The 21,040-nt window shown below is 36.9% G+C and overlaps 1 protein-coding gene across 3 annotated transcripts in view; it reads right to left on the bottom strand.

Annotated features, from left to right (window-relative positions):
• ppfia2 (PTPRF interacting protein alpha 2) overlaps positions 1–21,040 on the bottom strand; it is a 160,956-nt gene that overhangs the window by 131,303 nt on the left and 8,613 nt on the right. For all 3 annotated transcript variants that reach the window (XM_084112385.1, XM_084112386.1, XM_084112387.1), the window contains exon 2: positions 15,516–15,773. In XM_084112385.1, coding sequence (XP_083968511.1) covers positions 15,516–15,764 — 249 coding nt within the window. In that variant the 5' untranslated portion in view covers positions 15,765–15,773. The remainder of the gene's footprint in view (positions 1–15,515; positions 15,774–21,040) is intronic.

The raw sequence follows: 21,040 nt of genomic DNA, 5'->3' as shown, positions 1-21,040 counted from the left end.
AGAGAAATGTAAGAGACGATGATGCCTTGATTTTTCGTGCTGCTTTAGATTTTAGTTACACTCATTTCTTTGAATGTTACTTTTGCGTGATTATTTCATGTAAATATTCTACAACTGGCGTCTGTTATCATGGTCCATGGGTCTGCAGACAACCACAGCCCCCCTAATGTTCTGCTAAGGTGATTTTTAGGGTGTTGTTATGCAGTTTGCTAGGATGTTATGGATATTTTTTTTGTAAGTGTTCCCTAGATATGAAGAGCAAATCCCCCATAGGATGCAACAAGAACTAACAAATGGGTTGGATTCACACAAAAAATCTTAAGAAAGAAGTTAATTTCTTGACAAATTCTTAATAATTTGTCAATTCTTTTCTTAAGAATTGAATGACTCCATCTTGAGAAACTCATGTGACATGTTTGTGAGGAAACAACTCAAAGGTAAGAGAGATCCCTGACACGACAGGCCCAACCAAGAACAATCTGCGAGAATCCCTGTGTATTGTGTGGGAACGTTCTAGGACTTCATTTCCATTTTTAGTGAGAATATGCACGCTGCATATTTATTTAATCAAAAGGAATCCCCCTGCTGTATCCCCGCCCCACATGAACAAAGTGAGAGAGCGGAATAAAAGATTCCGCTGTCTCTCTTCCTGTGCCGTGCTTCCAGCATACATCTGTGAACACAGCTGCAGGCACATTCACAAAACCATTGGCTGTGCCCAAATTCCCCTACTTTCAGCATGTACTGAATATGACTTGGGTGCATTTTCAAAAACGTACGATTTAGCATGAGGAACAAGGAACGCAGACAGCCTGCATCTACTATGCACAATCAAACATGGTTAACCAACAGCCGTCCCTATATGCTGCTGACCTGTCAATGAGAAAATGAGAGCTTCGGCATGGGGAAGACTGTGATGTCCTATGAGATCTGTCTACAGCCATGGGCACATTCACACAGAAACAGAATCAGAGGCCTGACGGACAAATATCAGACATGTTTATTTATATCCTCCGCCTGTGTTAAGGCATCGACTTTGTATCTGCTTTCCTGGGGCTTGCTTTCTGTTATATCAGTCTCATTCACTGACAATTTTCTGTAAATACAAAGAAGAGTATTCCGATATTATTGGATAACAACGAGATAAATACAGTGATATGAGTGCAGGTGTGTGTCGAAAGTATAGGGAATATACTGAGGGATTGCATACCATATATATATATTTTAAGAGGCACTCCTCTTCCTCCACACATAATGGCAGACACACGCCAAGCTGACGTCAAAGAACTAGAGGCAACAAAAGCCGACTCTGTAACGTCTTGACTTCTTTGCTCACTTTCATCACTTTGCTTTAATTCTCATGTGCTGACTTGTTTGGAACACACTGCAAAAACTATCCCGACAGACGCTCACTGACGGCCGACTGTCTCAAGAGCAGATTAACAATACAACAGTCTCGGTTACAGTGATATTTCCAAGACACCCCCTAGGAACGCCACCTTTCCAAAGTCCAATCAATATTTACACTTCTCACTGAAGAATTTATTCATTTCTTCGAGATGGCAGAAGATGCAACAAACGACTCCCTTATCTGAAGTAATACATTTGAATAAATCAATAACTACTGTCTGACACAATGAAAATAAACCTAATCCCGCTTAAACCTTTTAACCTGTACGCCACCTGTGCACCAGCAGGGGAATTGCAATCAGTCTCGTAGAGGTGGTTTTTAAAGGTTACAGGTTGTAATGATAATGTTGGGGTCTGTAGCTAGAGGGGTGGTAGCAGCCGACTGGCGCGGTGGAGTACCTGTGCACTGATTACCCTGACGGCAGCTGTGGTGGGCTGTGGGCGCTTGGCGTTGGATGTACGAGTTTAACAGCTGTGCCCGCTGTGGGTGGGCAGAAATCCTGGCGATGAAGGGAGCCAGGCTGTAATTATCACAACACAGGGGCTCAGGGAGAAAGAAAGAGAGAGGGGGGAAAAACAAAGAGAAACAGACAAGCACAGTAGCCAAAGATATGAGTGCTAACTACTATACATCGTGAGCAGAGCCGAAGGGCCACCATTTTCAGCCCAAGGCACTTTTTGTTTGTTTATTTTTACTCATGTGCATCAATAGGAATATACAGAACAAATAACATACTAAAATATGTTTGCATACTTACGCAAACATTCTACAATCAAATTTATTAATAAGCATAGCTGAAAAATACTCCACATACACATTAAAAAGTCAAATAAATTGAAATGAATATCAGACAGCACAGCAGTATGGATTAGACTATGCTCGTCAATAAAATGTCATGTTACACCACTGTACAAAAACCTTGCTACTGTCTTGATGATTTGCAAAGAAGGGACTGATTGCCTCACAAAAATGTTGTCATTTACTGAGTTTTTAAAAAACATTAATTGATAATTATTTTTTCCCCCCGTTATTAAGTCTTGTGGCTCCCCTTACTGCATGTGTAATATATGGTATATAATAATATTTAGGCTATAACCACTGCGAAGAGCTGTGCACGCTCAAAAGCCGGGATTTCAGGTGCACGAGGACCGCCTGCACACAGTCTTCACCGCTACTAGAACCACCTGCGATTTGCCTATTCTGTTTGTCTCTCATTGAAAGTTAACTAGAGACTTCTATTCTCCCGATTCTCCCAATGGCCACACCGGGCCTGATCCTGAGTATTCATCGCAACTATCTGGAGTTAAGCCCCATGCCATGATCAGGGACAGACCATGTATGAATTATTCAGGAAAGATCCCTGACTAATCAATCGTCATGCTAGATTCGATCCCTCCAGTGCTGCTTTTCAAACCGATGGGCGGTTGGTTAATAGGTTAATAGGTATTTACTATCGATACTAAATCTTTATTTAGACAGTGAACATTACGAAATGAGACTTTTATATGTGTTGTGTGCTAAAATATTAAGCGCAAAGCCAAAATAAGCTGTATTCACACTGAAACCAATTCAAATTCGTTTTCTAAATCTGATCTTTAAGGCTTACTGTCCACACTGTTACTGTTGGGATATCTACATCAGTTGGTAAAGTAAGGATGTAATCGTCCACATAATACCAAAGTATTTTTTTCAACAACTAAGGCTTTGTTCAGACTGGATTGTTTTGCCTATCCAACTCAAATCACTTTAGTTTTTTGTAGTTGCAAAAGGAAAAAACACAAATATTTTTACAAGCCTGATAGAAACCATTGTCGTAGGTAGGATTTATTTTGGTTTATTTTGCTGAAGTATTAGTCTCTGGATGTTTTTATGTCATACATTAGGTGTTGAAGCAAGAAACACAACACATGCGCCTCTCAACATATATTAAATGTCTTCTCAATTCAGAATTCTCATTTACTCACTCAAATCAAAATGAGGGTGAGCAAATGACAAGGCGTGTTCTGATGCGCAAAACTGCAAAGCATTTTTTTTTAAATGTTTTAAATCACATCTAAATGTTTGTAAAAATCTAATTTAACGCAGGTTTTCGCCATTCCAACAAAAAAAAAAAAAAATCTCCTTAAATAGTTATGTAGCTACATAGAAAGAGAGATATTGAGTATGTGGCAATACGGACAGTAGAAGCTGTTAAAAGATTCACATTGGTGCATTTGCATGTTTGAAAGACAGTATCTGGCCTTCAAAACAGCAGCAGGGACAAAGAAGGAATTCAAAAAATCTCTTATGAATCTGTTCTTATAAAGCTGTTCACGTTTACAGACTAAATTCAATCTGTTTCCACTGGTTTTATGGCTTTCATAACACTCGTGATGTTATGTTTCGCAGTGCCAAATGGTCAGCAAGGGCAACTATACTGAAATGCAGATGGCTGTTCAACTGAGAACGTCTTCATTTGAATCTCCCATTGTTATTTAAGCATTCCAAGCAGAGTGTTTGTGACATCATCATCTATTTATGGCTCCGAAGTGAGGCAGTCTGAAGTTAAAAGGTATCCATTAACGGCCAGCTGCGCGCACAAAACATCAGCTCCCATTCTACGTCTGTGAATCAGTAATTCTATGCTATTCATAGACCGGACATGGCTGATTGGGTTAGCAGCACTTTGAGACTGATCAAATGTGTATTGCTATGGCTTCTAACGATTACATCATCAACAATTTAAACAAAAATAATCCATAATTAGCCTAAATAGAGGGCTTTCAAATTAATTAGTTACTTTGTACAATCTTGAAGCATTAGCCATTAGTCCATATTACACATAACATGTTATTACTGTGTTATAAATTGGTAATGTCCCATTAAAAAAGTTGGATATTGGAAAAAAAAAAAGTGGTGCATGCAGCAATATAAAACGTTCATTTGGTTTGTAATGGTGAAAGGTGTCGGTAGATGACATCAAGACTTCCTACTCTGCCAAAAAGGTCAGATTTCCTAACACTTCTAGTAGCTAAATGGATATTAAATGTAATCTTAACATAATATTCTACATCATTCACATCATTCAAATGGTCAAGATGTCTGGTTATACATCTTAAAGGCTTCATTAAGCCACCATAAGTTAAATATAAACCTATGAGTCACACGTGTTAAAGGTGTCACACAGACTGCTGAATCGGTCCAAAATAGAGCCAATCTGTTGATGTACTGTAGATAATTGTAGAATCTGACCTTACATGATGTACAAATTAACTTTAAAGTAAATGCTTTATTAGAACAGCATGACCTACCCAGTTTACAACCAATAAACTAAATCAGTTTACAAGACTGTAAATTGTGAGAAATTGTCTTTGATGTTTCCAAGAATCAATGGACTAATGGACATCGCGCACATACTAAAGCATTTGTACTTCATTACTATAGGCCACTTAAGGGATTTTTCATCTAAAAATGAAAACTCTATATTATTTACTCACCCTCACATCCTTACAAACTCAAATGAATGTGGTCACATCCATGTTCATTCTACAGAAAAGAGCCGCCAGGACATTCTTCAAGATAACTTGTATTCCCTCAAGAAAGTACGTTATTCAGGTTAGGAACAACATGAGGGTAAAAGATGAGGACAGGAGAACTCTAAGGAGGACAGTGAACAGAAAGAGCTGTGGAGCGCAGCGGACGACATCTGCAGGGCTTTCGTTCTCTCCAGGCTGTCAATCACAACTTGATGAATGCCCGTGGGATGTGGCCAGCCACTTCCCATCATGCCTTGCAGTCATTCATATGAGTGGCCAACTGATAACAGAATGAAGTAGGGAATGAAGATGCCGGTGTCTATTTTGGTCCTTGCCCAAGTTCTATTTTAATAAACGCTGTCAATGTGCGCACTTTGAAAGACAGAGAGCTCCTCACTGCATTAAATATAAAACATAAAAGCAGGCGTTTCAAGAATAGATGCCAAACAATAGGAACTTCATAATGTATTATTTGTATTTTTCTGAACTAGACTTGTAAAATAAGATACATATTTAATTTAAGCTATGTGTAGGAACACAACACTATAATGAACTGTCTTTATTCCTGTAACAATATACAGTATCCATGTGTTTGGATTGTATTAGTAGCATTTGATTGAACTGTGTTCTTCTCAGGCCAAATATATTTTTCATAATTGTCAAGTTGAGGCAAGCTACGATACATACACTACCGTTCAAAAGATTGGGGTCAGTAAGAAATGTATAGATTTTCTTTTTTACTCATTTTATTGTCTTCCAGTAGAATTGTAAGTCTAATGACATAGAAAAGCAATAGCACCCACCCACCACCATCCTTACGCGGCACATTTTGACGTCATGACAAAATTTACATAGAAATGTATGAGCTCAACACAAACAACATTTAAACAAATACCAAGCATGATGTTATGGTTTTCCTTCAACCTCTCTGGATTTTTCCTCTCTCTCACTCTCTTAGAATGAAGTGTTCATGTGGCCAAGGGGTCGAGTGAAGTAGGGCACAAACAATAACTGACGATCACATCGAATCATGTGCTGCGATGGAGGAAACCAGCTGACTGAATGAGCCCAGAGGAAGGAAAGAGAAAGAGTCAAACGCAAGGAGGGAAAGAGAATAAGAGAAATGGAGATAAGAATCTATTCATGTGTTTCTTGCCTTTCACTTAATCATCTGACTTTCCACAAGCCCATCAAACATCCCCGTAACCTAATGGTACATTCCATGTCAATCCAGGCGCAATGATTGGACAGTAAGAGATTGAACAATGATAAATGAAGAGGACGTGCATGATTTATGATGGGGGACTCAGTAAATTGACATGTTGTGTCTCTCTAATGACTCAGTTGCTGATGAATGCAATAGGACCATTACACCACACCAACACCATTTCACTACAGAACACCCACTTTTCACCATCTAATCAATTATCGATGGATAAAGCAGAATCCTGCTGTTTTCACTTCAGTTACACTCAGAAATGTGTCAGATTATGGAAGTGAAAATAGGTGGACAATGCCGTTTCACGTTAAAGACAGCTTGTGAAATGGAATTTTCTAATGCATGTTATAGATCTTATGGTGAACAATTCATCTGTGGATATTTTACCTTCCAATGAAAACGTCAGACGTATGCAGGAATTTTCCAATCAAATAGTCGGCTTAAAGTGTAACTCTCGCCAAAATGCAACCTAGGGTCTTTTTGTTAATCTATCCGAGACGAACTTTCGTTTAAAAGCATAATTAGAATGGAAACGCCACTTTTAAGTTTGACCTTATTTTCGTTTTCGGTCAAATTGCCTTTTGAATGGGAGTGCTTGGGGCACTTCTATGATAGCATCAAAAATCGCTATTTTTAAAACACTAAGAAGGCTTGACACAACATGAAACTTTGCTCAAAGTATCACCAGGGGCTCTACACATGAACTCGAGCACTGACAACATTGTTTGTGTACACAGTTTACTAAAAAGAAAGATTTTGAACAACTCACTGTAGCTGTGTCCGCCGGCATTTTGACAGTCAAAAATAGTCGATCTCCGAATGTGAATGAACTGACTCTGAATTTTAGTATTGCTTCTTATATGAGCATCCTTTTTCAAATACAAGGTCAATATTGATTTTCACTAACGTCAAAACAAGAAATTATCCGTGAATTTATATGGAACTAAGCTTTAGGAGCTTTCCATCTTTACTCTCCTCCCTGTTACGTTGCATTCGGAGATCGACTATTTTTGACTGTCAAAATCCCGATGGACACAGCTACAGTGAGTTGTTCAAAATCTTTCTTTTTAGTAAACTCTGTGTACACAAACAATGTTCTCAGTGCTCGAGTTCATGTGTAGAGCCCCTGGTGATACTTCGAGCAAAGTTTCATGTTGTGTCGAGCCTTCTTAGTGTTTTAAAAATAGCGATTTTTGATGCTATCATAAAAGTGCCCCAAGCACTCCCATTCAAAAGGCAATTTGACCGAATACGAAAATACGGTCAATCTTAAAAGTGCCGTTTCCATTCTAATTATTCTTTTAAACAAAAGTTTGCCTCGGAAAGATTAACAAAAAGACCCTAGGTTGCATTTTGGCGAGAGTTACCCTTTAAGAGCAAAAGTGTTCATCTGCCTCTACTTCGGAGTGCAACACCCACATCTTAAAATGCAATGGTTCTTTTAAAGGGGCTATATGTATAATTAAGAAACCCTTGTTATTAGCGACACCGGTGGCAGTTACGTGAACTGCAGCCAACAAGTTATTGCTCGTGCTTGCACTCATGCACACGTAACGTACAAGAGACTGAACATGATAATAAAGTCAATGGCCCAATATACTCACAGCAAAGTTCTTTTTCGATCTTTGCTTAGAAGTAAAAAAAAAATTGGAAATACCTTTGCAGCGATATACTGTTAACGAACATCCCGATGCTGCCCACGCTGCTTAGAGTGACGTTTAGAGGAATATGTAAATATGTACTCTGCGCGCTTTCCTCTAAACAACAAAATAAACAACAACAAAAATGACAGCAGTGAGAAATCAGTAGTTAAGAAAGCATCTGATCATAGCGATATGGATATGTTTGCACCAGCTCTACAAAATTACTATCAAAACACTGTTACGATAGTTTGATTAATAATGTATATTGAGACTATAGACTATATCTAACTATGCGAGACTACATTTTACATTTATTCATTTAGCAGACGCTTTTATCCAAGAGACTTACAAATGAGAACAATAGAAGCAGTTAAACTAATAATAGGACAACAATACGCAAGTGCTATGACCCTTCCCAGTTTAATCTAACACAGTACATGTACTTTTTTTTTTAATTTTTTTTTTTTTATAAAGATAATAGATATAGAATAGAATAGACTATAGTTTGGATTAATCCCATTTCTTTTCATGACACATTGACATTACAGTACAGAATAGCTCTTTCGGCATTAAAGGGTTAGTTCACCCAAAATTGAATTAAAAAAAAAAAATCTGTCATTAATTACTAACCCGTAAGACCTTCGTTCATCTTCGGAACACAAATGAAGATATTTTGAAAAAAATCCGAGAGCTTTCTGTCCTTCCATTGGGAGCAACACAAGGAAAGACATCATAGGAAAGACATCAATTTTATGAAGCGACGCAACTGCTTTATTTGTGCATAATTTACGTCTATATTTACAAAATAATAGTGTGTTCCGGTCTTTAAGTCAACACAACACGTGTGTGTCGTGGTGCTCCCCCTACTGGATTGCAAATAAAGTGGTAAATTATGTTTTTGTGCAAACAAAACGTTCCTTCATAAAATTGAGGTTAAAAAACTCACAAAAAGAGTCAAATGGGTTACTTTAATGATGTCTTTACTACCGTTCTGGACCTTGAATGTGTAAATTGCGTTGCTCCCAATGGAGTGACTGAGCTCTCAGATTTCATAAAAAATATCTTCATTTGTGTTCCCGAAGATGAACAATGGTCTTACGGGTGTGGAACGTCATGAGGGTGACATGATTAATAAAAATGTTTGGGTGAACTATTCCTTTTAACATTGTACAAACATTTGTTTCATGTGTCATTGAACGGAAGAGAGGCTTTTGGAAGCATGTGTAAGCGTCACATCCTTCTCATTTTCTCTGCAAAAATGTAAAATCTGTCAACAGGCTTTCACAGACAACCAAGGAAGTCGGGAAGATCTCATTTTTAAGTTTTGTTACAAGCTGTTCAAACATTGGTAATAAAAAAGCAATTAATACATGAAAATTCTTACACATAACCCCTTTAAGAACTGCTCCATTAAAGATTTTTTGGGAAACCCAAAATATTTCGTCAATGGAATTACTGTAAGAACCTTTAAGTCCTTGCCCTACATTTTCTTTTTTGCCAATTCATTCATTCAGAACAATTTCATTCAACCAATCTCAACAAATTTTCATCAAACACATCACATCAAACACACACACATCACCTGACATTTCGGCACAAGGAAAATATCAAAACATGGCAACAAAATGATGCATTCAGGCCAATACGGTCACTGGCAAAGAGTGAAATCCTTCAAGGAAAACCGGCTCCCACTGAGAGTTACAGAGGGATGGTGCAGCATTATGAGAGTAGCTGGAGGGTAATCTAGTGAAGTTGAACAAATGAACGAACAATTGAACAAATTGTTATTGTTTTGTTTGTTTTGCTGGATACTGAAGGGTACCAATGGGTGTTCTGAGTGCGGACTCATGGTCCTGTCTTTCTCTCCTTCTCTTAAACTTGCTGACCCTGACTCAAAGGTGGCATTGATGTGTGCACACCACTTTGGCCTGATGAGTAAGCAGAACTCAACCACACAAAGGACATGAGTCTGCCAGACAAACTGAAAGAGCAACACAGGACATAAAAACAGCTGTTCAACCCAGGCAGCAAAAACACCCTACAGGGATCGTAATTTAGTTATTTCAAGACTTCCTCTGACCCTTAGAATTAAATGGGCTGTGCCTAAAAGACTACAATGTAATGGTTCATCTGGTGTTTAGGAATAGCATCCATCTTCCTTATTACTTGACTTAACTAGTATTATAATCATCATCAATAATCATAATCATCATCATCATCATTATTATATTAAATATGGGCAGTTGTATGTTAATTACAGACAAATAATCAATATATTTGACTCATTTTCACATTTCTAAATCTGTTTTTGTTTTTTGCATAAATTATTATTATTATAAATATAATATAATAATAAGATAATCAATATATTTTACCAATTTTGATATTTGTCAACTTGTCTTTTTTTTTGTTCTTATCAAGAATTATTCATATAAATTATTATTAACAATATTAGATCATAAAATAATAATAAAGAGAAAAAAAATAAGACATACAAAAAAGTGGGGTTCTGATTTTTGACAGACTGGATAGTTAAGCATTAAAGAAAGTTATAGTCTGTTTACAATACATATAACAATGAACTCCTATTAAAAAAATAAAAAAATAAAAAGAGTTGGATTGAGGAAAATTTGATTTCTAATGATATGAGCCCTGATTCCACTTTGATTCCCAGTTCTTATGTTTAAATACACACTGTGCATGATATAATCATGGTCTGAACCCCAGGGCATCTTGGGGGAATGCGGTTGCCATTAAGATCTGAATGTTTTAAATGTTAAGGAGTATGTGTGAGAGAAAGAAAGGTACCAGCTTTATATCAGATAGCCAATAGTGGCTAAAACCAGGCCACATCCTCTCCGCATCACTCCACCTTCCGTCTACTTCCTCCCCCTTTCCTGTCTCTCCTCCTCTTCTTCTACAGCAGAGTTCACCCTGCAGCGATAATTCAGCCTATTTCATCTCTCTGCTCATCAGAGCCCAGATTTAATGCACAGTCTAAACCATGAGCCCAAACCTCAGACGTCTTCAAACGCTAAAGGAGGTCAAAGTGTTGTTTTAGAAACGTTCCACATGTCTGAACGCCGAGGATCAGATTCAGACAACCTGTTTACATTACCATCTACAAAACAATGTTGGGTGGAGGAAGCAAAGTCAGTTTTATTTTAGTTCAGATGTAAATGACACATTTGCTACATATTTCCAAACTATTGTTTAAAGAGTTTTGGGATTTAAGGCAGTTGAAACATATACATTAGCCAAGTCGCAAAATCATAAGATTGAAAAAATTAATTATACATTGCTTCAATAATAAATGACAACAAATATAATTTGTGCAGCTTTTTATACCACATTGTTGCTTGGCTATTATAATATCTTTATTATTTATCTAACGCCCAATTGGTTGAGTAGTTTGAAATTAGTCTGTTCATTTTTTTTTCCAATGTTACACATTCAGGCTAATTTGCAGACTCTCTGTGAACATGATAGGCGGGCAAAACGTGAGCCAATCATAATGCAGCGGGGAACTGCCTCCTCTCTATGACTTTTCAACCCTATAACATTGCCTCTCCTTAAAAGAAGCATAAAACAAATTAACCAAAAAATCTGCTTTGTGCAAAGCTATAAATAACCTGATATTTAGCTCATTAAATAAGCAAAAGCCTACATCCATCATGCAATTAGTGTAGACTGTGTAAAGTGGCCATTACAAACACCACCAAACAATCACTGTGAATAAAATCTATTTCAATGCCGTTTAAAAAACATTAGCAGACACTGTTCACGGTTTCTCAATTACAACAGCTCATAATAACATAAGCTTTCCTGCTGGTACACATCTTCAGATTTATTCCGCCAATGAGCCTCATAAAGCATTAGCGTGGAGTTGATGCGGCAAGAGCTAATAAAGCGCTGCTACACTAATTACTGGAGTCATTTGCACATGTGTAAGATTCGGATCGAGAGAAGTAACATCTCATTTTTTCACATGATCAGTAAACAGTGCGTCTGAGTACCATCTTGACACACAGGCAATCAATACGTTGTTATCAACCCGGTCTACGCCGCCACTCTTTTTGTACAATGATCACGTAGCGCTGGATAGTAAAATAGCAAAAAATGAGTCACATGCTAATATCTGTAATTCAAGTTATTATTATTTTATGAACTATACATGTCTCTTTTGTGTTCTTGTACTGTATCATCATTTACTCACCCTCACATTGTTCCAAACCCGCATGACTTTATTTCTTCTGTGGAACACAGAAGATGTTTTGAAGAATGTCCACGCTGCCATTTTCCAAATATTGAAAGCATAGTAAACGAACGCAACACACCGATTTCTTGTGTTAATTCAATTTAAAAATTAAATTGTCTTAATTTGTATCTATTCCTCACATAAAACTAGAACATAAGGTTTCAGAACAGCTCATGATCACTGAATGCCTTCATTGTTGGTAAAGAGCAGTGTGAACATTCTTCACAACATCTCCTTTCGTGTTTAACAGAAGAAAAATAAAGTCATAAAGGTTTGGAACAGAAATAACAACAAACTTTTCATTGTAGGGCGACCCTTAAACATTTATCAAAATTGCCTAAATTCCATGGAAACTTTATATAAAGAGACAGAAGTTTTTGTACACTGCCATTCAAAAGTTTGTGGTCAGTAAGATTTTTTTTTTTTTTTTTTTTAAGAAATTATTAATCTTTAGCAAGGATGCATTAAATTGATCAGAAAAAAATAACAGTAAAGACATTTAATGTTATAAAATATTTATTTTCATATAAATGCTGTTCGTCTAAGAATATTGGAAACAATCACAGTTTCCACAAAAATATCACCACACCAGTTTTCAACATTGATAATGATAAGATTTCTTGAGCAGCAAATCATCATATTAGAATGATTTCTGAAGGATCATGTGACACTGAAGACTGGAGTAATGATGCTGAAAATTCAGCTTTGACTTCACAGGAATAAATTACATTTGAATAATGTCAAAATAGAAAGTTATTTTAAATTGTAATAATATTTTACAATATTACTAGTTTTTACTGTATTTTTAATCAAATAAATGCAGCCTTGGAGAGCATAAGAGACTTCTAGCAAAACTTTTCTGATCCCAAACTTTTAAAAGGGCAGTGTACATGCCATTCAAATCCACAACTTTCTTTTTCCATACTCTACAACATAGACCCAATCACCCTCAGTACAGTAAGCAAAGCTAAAACCCTCCACTGAGGGAAAGTGAGAACTACCACACAACAAAACCTATTTTTTCTCCTCCACCAGGACCACAGAGACTTCTGGAAGGAGAGTGGTAAGGACTTGTGACTAGAATTACTGACACACTTTTCCTTTGAGCGTTGAGCTAATCTGGGTTTAGGCGTGATTACGTAAGCCATCGCTTTTTCCCATGTCTCTGGGCAATAGTAGCGCAGCTGAAAACCGCGCTTGGTGATTTTTAGTCCTCTTTGTTCGGAAGGACAGACTTGGACACAGATTTTAGTATTACCAGTTTCAGCTGCTGCAATCACACATGGCCAGCTGTGAACATGCCCATGTTTTTACAGTCTCTGGGGGAAAAAATGACTGAAACGTTCAGCACTGGAACAAGCTAACTGTATCTTATGAGTGTGAAATCAACATCTATAATTTCTTTCCACGACACCGCTGGTACTCAGATATCCTTATCGGAATATGATGTCAAGCTTAAAGGTGCACTGTGTTATTTTTAGCGGCATCTAGTGGTGAGTTTGGGAATTGCATCCAACAGAAGTTACGGTGGCCGACAAGATCAGACAGCAGAGAGTAGCCAGTTAAGCACTGAGGTTTCTTTACAAAGATAAATTAAGAAATTAGGTTTACTTAATTATTCAGTAAAACGATGTTATTGCGAATATTATTGTTACTTGTTCATCATTGTGTCAGTGTTTTATTCGCTGACTTTAGCTAGCTTCTTTGCACGAAGAACAACATAGAGACGAAACGCGTTTGTCCGTTCAGGGTTACTGTAGAAACATGTCGGCGCATTTCAATGCAAGGGGACCAGCGGTGTATGTAGATAGAAATGGCTCATTCTAGGAAAAAAAAACAAAAACATAACGGTTCATTGAGTAAGGTCTTTATACACCACTGAAAACATAGTTATATTATATTGCATTTCTGCCAACAGATCATCCTAAATATTACACAATGCACCTTTAAGACATTTAACTCTTTCCCGGCCATTGATGGAAATTTCCGTCATTTGTGAGACAACGCTTCTGAATCTGATCCAGACATAGTCTTTGACAAAAACGTGATTTTTTTTCCCCCAGCTTTTTGCTCAAAATGTTGCTTTTTTTATGAAACTTACCCATATTCAAGTATTGATAAAAAAAGGAATGCATGAAGCTAGAATAAAAGAGTTTTTGTTTGTTTGTTTAAAAGCGAGTTCTGTTCTTTCTTTTGATATATTGCATATTCAGATATTCATACAACAACATATTCTGGGGGCCATGAAAATTTTGTGAAAATTGTTGACTGGCAACTTAAAAAAAAAAAAAAAAAAACGCTGATGGGGATAGAGTTAAGAGTGTTGTTTTTGTTTATTCGTGCGTTCTTGGTAGGAACATAGATCCAAACATAGATCTCTATATACCGTGTATATATATATATATTTTGTGTATCATGATACTAAGCGGGGCAGACGGTCTCTGGGCCCTCCCCAGCTCTACAGCGCCCCACAAATTTCCATTGTAAATCTGTGGTGAAAAATGGAACTGCAGTGAGTAGAGGTGGAACGGATCGCAGTTGAACAGCAGCACTGGCTGCCAGATATGTGTGGATGTGCCACAGCCTGAGAGACAGCAGGTGAATGTGTGTGTAATGTGTGTGTCTGACCTCAGTGTGTTTCCCTACTGTCCACCACAGTGACCCTCAGTAATGTGTAAGAGAGAGAGAGACGTGCATTTCAGACAGCGCTCGAACACCGAATTGATTCCTCTTTCGCGTTTCCTTGCCATTGAATGGACACATTTATCTATAAATATATATTTAAAAAATTCTTTGCTGATCTGAAAAATGATCCGATTTGTGGCTCAAAAACCGAAAATGATCCGAACCGTGAATTTTGTGATCCGTTCCTCCACCACTAGCAGTGAGCTCTCATAGAGAGCCATTGGTGCAGATTTCAGGCTGCCCGACTTATTTCCACGTTACCTCACGTAAACCTCGCTCAAGACCAAGACGATATCAGTCCGCTTTAGCTATGTGTATATTAGTCTGCATCAGGTCAGAAACAAGTTGGCATGTGTGGAGTAGCATATCAAATTAATGAAAGTATAAATCCTTTAGTTTAAATGTGCTCATGCGAGTAGCCATTATATACAGTAGTTCTGTTGTGTTTGTTTTATGTTTGCCACATTCTAAAACAACATTCGGAGGCAATAAATACTACATTATGGCAATTCTAAGATGGCATTCTATGTGTTTGCCATGTGTACTAAAGTCTGTCAGTCATCATTAGAGCGCCACCCTCAGGCTGAATAACACAAGGTATGTCTGAGTCTGATGTGTTCAGCGATTATAATATAAAGCTTTATCATAAACTAGCGCCAAGACCCAGAATCTGCCCTACCTACATTTACGGCCAGGATTCGCTACTGTGTGGACCAGACTCTCTGCCGACAGTCGAAAGTGGTTACGTGAGATCAACAGCATTGCGTAGATGTAGTTGTCATACCTGTGGCAGTGCGGAGCTGAGCTGTCTCTGCAGTGAGTCCCGGTCATAGATGACGTCCTGCAGGTGCTCCTGGGCGAGGGCCAGGCTCTCTTGTGTCTCTCTCAGGGTGTCCAACAGACGGTCTCTCTCGTCCAGCATGTTCACCATCAACTGCTCGAAGTGGGAGTCAGGGTCGGAGGCACTGCTCTGGGAGCCACGCTGGCTCAGCGCAGTGTCCTCGCTGATCGTGGGCATCACTTCGCACATCATCTTTACCTGCTGAAAGAGGATGGATGCTTAGAATACGCATGGAGATATCCGTAAAGCTGCTTTGAATCAATGTGTATTGTGAAAAGTGCTAAATTTGTGGCAATAGCCAATAATACATTGTAATTGTATGGGTCAAAATTATTGTTTTTTCTTTTATGCCAAAAATCATTAGGGTATTAAGTAAAGATTATGTTTCCTACCGTAAATATATATAAAACATTTATTTTTGTGAGCGAATGCAACACAATCGCGAACATAAATTGACAACTTTAAAGGCGATTTTCTCAATGTTTCCATTTTTTTGCACCCTCAGATTCCAGATCTCTGACAAATATTATCCTATCCTAACAAACCATACATCAATGGAAAGCTTATTTATTCAGCTTTCAGATGGATGTATAAATCTCAATTTATAAAAATTGACCCATTTGACTGGTTTTGTGGTCCAGGGTCACAATTGTCCATTTTGAGACCAGCTTTAATAATAATGAAGGTAAATTATATTTAATATTATCAATAAAATATCAACAATATCCTCACAATGTTTTAATATTATTAAAATAATAATAATAATAATTATTATTATTATTATTGCACATTTTAGAGTATTGAATTTATTGTACTGTGGTACTGCAACAATATTTTTTGATCTTGTCCAGCACTTTAGGAAAAACTAACAGAAATCTAACAATTATTAAAAAAATAATAATAATAAAAATATGAACAAAAACAAATGAAAATACACACTACTGTTCAAAAGGTTGGGGTCAGTAAAAAGAAAAGTAACTAATACTTTTATTCAGCACAGGTGCATCATACTGATCAAAATGCATTTATTACATTCGAAAATATTTCAATTTCATTTCAATATCTACTCATTAAAAAAAAATCCTGGTTGGTGGTTTCCACAAAAATATCAAGTAGCACAACTGTTTTTAACACTGATAATAATAAGAAATGTTTCTTGAGCACCAAATCAGCATATTATACTGATTTCTGAAGACTGGAATTACACATACACACACTTTACATGTAAAAAATCAAACATCCATAAATAAAAAATTCTGTCGAGCCCTTTGTGTCTATCTGTAAAAGTGTATAACTGCTCGGAGCATCTGCGAGTAGACAGCATGTAGACTGTATGTACATAGTGGTGATGTGTGTCTGCTCCTGTTAGACTCAAAGCTGTCAGGATTGTGACGGCTGGTAGCTGTAGGGGAGACAAGCATTAAAAACATGCGGGGCCACAGAGCTCCACGCCTGGACTATGATGATACAACACAGGCAGAGCGGGTGGAGGAATCTCCTGGCAAGGACGAGATGTGTTTGTGTGTGTTTACAACAGAGTGAGTGGAGAAAGAACAGATGAACAGAGAAAGAAAAAGTCTTGGCAAGTGTATCGGTGCGTTTTCGATTCACCCGAGACACAAACATATGCCAACTCGCTTCACTGACCCGGGCATCTCGGGCACTGTTAATATACAAAATGAATCTGTCGAAATATTGCTGTAGAGTATATGTGGAAGTTAAAGCGGAGATGTGCAGCACCATGCAAAAGGAAGTCATTTTCTTAAGGAAGTAACATAGGGAAATAATAAATAAAGCAAAATAATATTTAAAAAAAATATATATATACACACACTACCGTTCAAAAGTTTGGGGTCAGTAAGATTTTTTAATGTTTTTAAAAGAAGTATCTTCTGCTCACCAAGGCTGCATTTATTTGATGAAAAAAAAAAAAAAAAAAAAAAAACAGTAATATTGTGAAATATTATGACAATTTAAAATGACTGTTTTCTATTTTAATATATTTTAAACTGTAATTTATTCCTGTGATCAAAGCTGAATTTTCAGCATCATTACTCCAGTCTTCAGTGTCACATGATCCTTCAGAAATCATTCTAATATGATGATTTGATGCTCAAGAAACATTCATTATTATTATCAATGTTGAAAACAGTTGTGTACAAATTTGTTTCAAAATTCTTTGATGAATAGAAAGTTCAAAAGAACAGCATTTATTTAAAATAGAATATTTTCTAACATTATAAATGCCGTTACTGTAACTTTTGATCAGTTTAACTCATCCTTGATGAATAAAAGTATTGATTTATTTTATTTCTTTCCCCCAAAAATAAAATTCAAATTCTTACTGACCCCAAACTTTTGAACGGTAGTGTTTAATGTTACAAAAGCTTTAGATTTCAGATAAATGAAAAATTTCAGATAAATTCTTGCATTTCTACAATTAAAAAGGTGGTCAGACTCTACAGTGGGCTCACACATTGTGCTCTACTTTAAATCATGAAATATGTATTGGAATAACATGACATAATTTGTCTTTGTTTTACCATACCTGATTAATAATTGTAAACTGTGGATAGTGTTCAGATAAATAAATCAGTATAAACATCAGTATAAATCACAATCCCGTGCTATGGCTGCAGAGGAAGTTATTTTAAGCTATTTAAAGCTTCCGCTTTTCAAACGTGGAAGTGTGATAAAGGCCTATAATTTGCTTCGCCAAATAGAACTGCAAAATTAATTACAGTTTAGTTTTCAACAGTCATTAATTTACAATCCAAACACAATTTTCCATGTCTATACACATATAATCATACAAAAAGTTAATACAAGTAGTCCATTTCATTGCATTATTATCAGAAGACTAGGACCTACATTCCAACTTCTCATGTTTGCAGATAGTAGACCTACATATCCATCCTAAGCTGACTCTCACTGGCAATGGGCCCTGCAGACACTATGCGAACAGGCTGTTAGCCAGAGTCCCACCATCTCCCAGCTAGCCACTAACTGCTAACTTTAGACCCACAAACGCTCTGGGCTGTGGCCAGCTCTCCTGTCTTTAACCAAGCATGCAATGGAGAGCCCTGAAGCTGCCTGGAAAAGTGGGAGTTTTTTCCCCCCTGCTGCTGTAGATAAAGAGACAATTCAAAAGACAAATTATTGTGCAAAGGTCTGTCACGAGTTAGACCACGACGAAAGTTTCTCATAAACCACCGCTGGGTTTTAAAATGCTTGGCAAATGTCACTTAGATAACAGATGATTGTAGCAAGCTTAAGAACTGACATAAAAAAATAAAATGTACCGTATGCATTGACACAATAAGAACAACTCAAGATTGAAACAAATAGCATTGTTCCAACAAGCAACTTATTTAAGTATAATTAAATGATTCAGTTTCACAATCACCCTTTTGAACAAAGAACACAAGCTGTGTATAATATTAGCGAAATATTTATAAGTGAAATAAATATGTTATAATAAATATTATATTAAATATTAGAAAATGTATATACCGATAATAGAATAGAATAATATATTTTAATGTTATGTATATACTTTTACCGTATTTAATAATATTTTGAATTCAGTTTTCATTTTAGTTTTAATAAATTTAGTACTTCAACTTACTTAAACTTGGCGTTTCTAATTGTGAGTTGAAGCGTTAGCGTTAGAATTTCCAAGGGTCAGCATTCTCCCCTAAAAGTGATCAGGCAGAGCAAACCTTAAGTCGTAGAGACTTGAAACTTTAAGGGGGTTGTAGTACCCACCTCATCCACAACGTCACCAAGGCTCACCCCAATCGGTCTGATGGTGGCGCTACAGCGATCAAAATAACATCATAACTCATCATAGCTCCTAAACCGTTCGTCGCTGGCTCAAGTGTCTTATATCGTTGGAATCCTTGGCTCAAGGTGGACAGAACACATGGCAGCCTATTTTTGCAAACTAGTCCTAGGTTCTTCGTATGATCGGAACCAAACCATTGCAGAAAGATTCTCTGGAGTCTGATTGTCACTAATTATTGGGGGTAAAAAATTTGATTCACGTCCGTGGTGCCAAAACATGGACACTTTTACTAAAACAGCTAACCCTCTTGAACAGAATGAGATCATTTCACTAAACTCGGTACACCCATGTATGGGCTCAGACTGTGGTCGCATGAAAAAGGACGTGGCGACTGGCCACTTAGTGGCGCTATAAAATTAAGATAAAACAACACGGAAACGGATATAGCTATGGAAAAGTAATATACGCGTATCTCGAAAAACACGGCCGCCATTGGCCAATGAAGTTTGAGCACCTATCAGACAAGGTTAACAGAGGCCGATCGGAACGAAACTCGCTGTGCCTGTTTGACTCTAGAGGCCTGTGAGAAATTCGAAAAAAAATCAGCAACCGAGGGGCGTCTTCACTTTTTCACGTGCGTAAAAGATTGTATATCACGATTTTTCGCACATGCCCATGACATTCATAACATATGGCCTCAAGAACCCCCGCTGTCAATCGAATCGTTCATTAAACCTACATTCACAAACTAATCCTAGGTTTTTGGCTCTACCTCGATAACTGTTAAAAAGCTTTAAAACATATATTTCCTTAGTAATTGCCTGTTTTGGCTGTAAATGGTCTTTTCCATCATTGATCTATGTGGTTACAGGCTTGCTAAATCAAACATAATACCTTTTTACGCATGTGCTTAAAGGCCTTAAAGTGCTTGAACCCCGTTATTTGCTCCTTGCAGCTATATTTAAAAAAAAAAGTTTAATTTTTCATCTAATATTTATATTTTATTTTAGCTTTATTTTAATTAACAGAAATTATTTTAATAGTTTTAGTTTGTTAATAATAACAACACTGACTAGAATAGAATAGAAAAACAATAATAAAGTGTGTTTTTCTTAGATCTTTAAGTGTGCCGTAAATGTGAGATGAGAAACAGTCAAAAATAGCCTCCACTTCATTGTGATTGTCTTATTATCCTGTCAATTACATAATGTTCATCTATCATGTTCGTAACTGCTCAGAAAATGGTGCAGTTGATTAAATGGTGCAGAGTGGTTAAACTGGTGGAAATGGATAGACTAATTACAGAGTTAACAACTCATCTATTCGGAAATCAACACTTTTTGTCATGTACTGAACAAATTTGAAAAGAACCTGAAATTACTTCAAATAATCTGTAAATGAGGCCTCGTGAATCTGGAAGCATCTTCTCATTTCTGTCTCAGTCTACATTGGCGACTGTTCTCGAGGTAGTTATTGATCAAATATCAATATCCCAATACGAAACAATCACCACCACTCCTTACCCCTGGCCTTTAGAGCTTTCTGGTCAGGAAAACAATTTTCAATAAAAAAAAGAATTAGTGTACACCAGACGGTTATCGAATTGAGATGAAAGTGCAGTGGAATCACTATAAGCAAGGGAAAAATCAAAACCAAAGCAAAAGTCAAAGCTTTTTTCTGA

This window comes from Abramis brama (assembly GCF_963993115.1).
Source record: "Abramis brama genome assembly, chromosome: 4".
Classification (NCBI taxonomy): domain Eukaryota; kingdom Metazoa; phylum Chordata; class Actinopteri; order Cypriniformes; family Leuciscidae; genus Abramis; species Abramis brama.
This window is presented reverse-complemented; position numbering and strand designations above follow the sequence as displayed.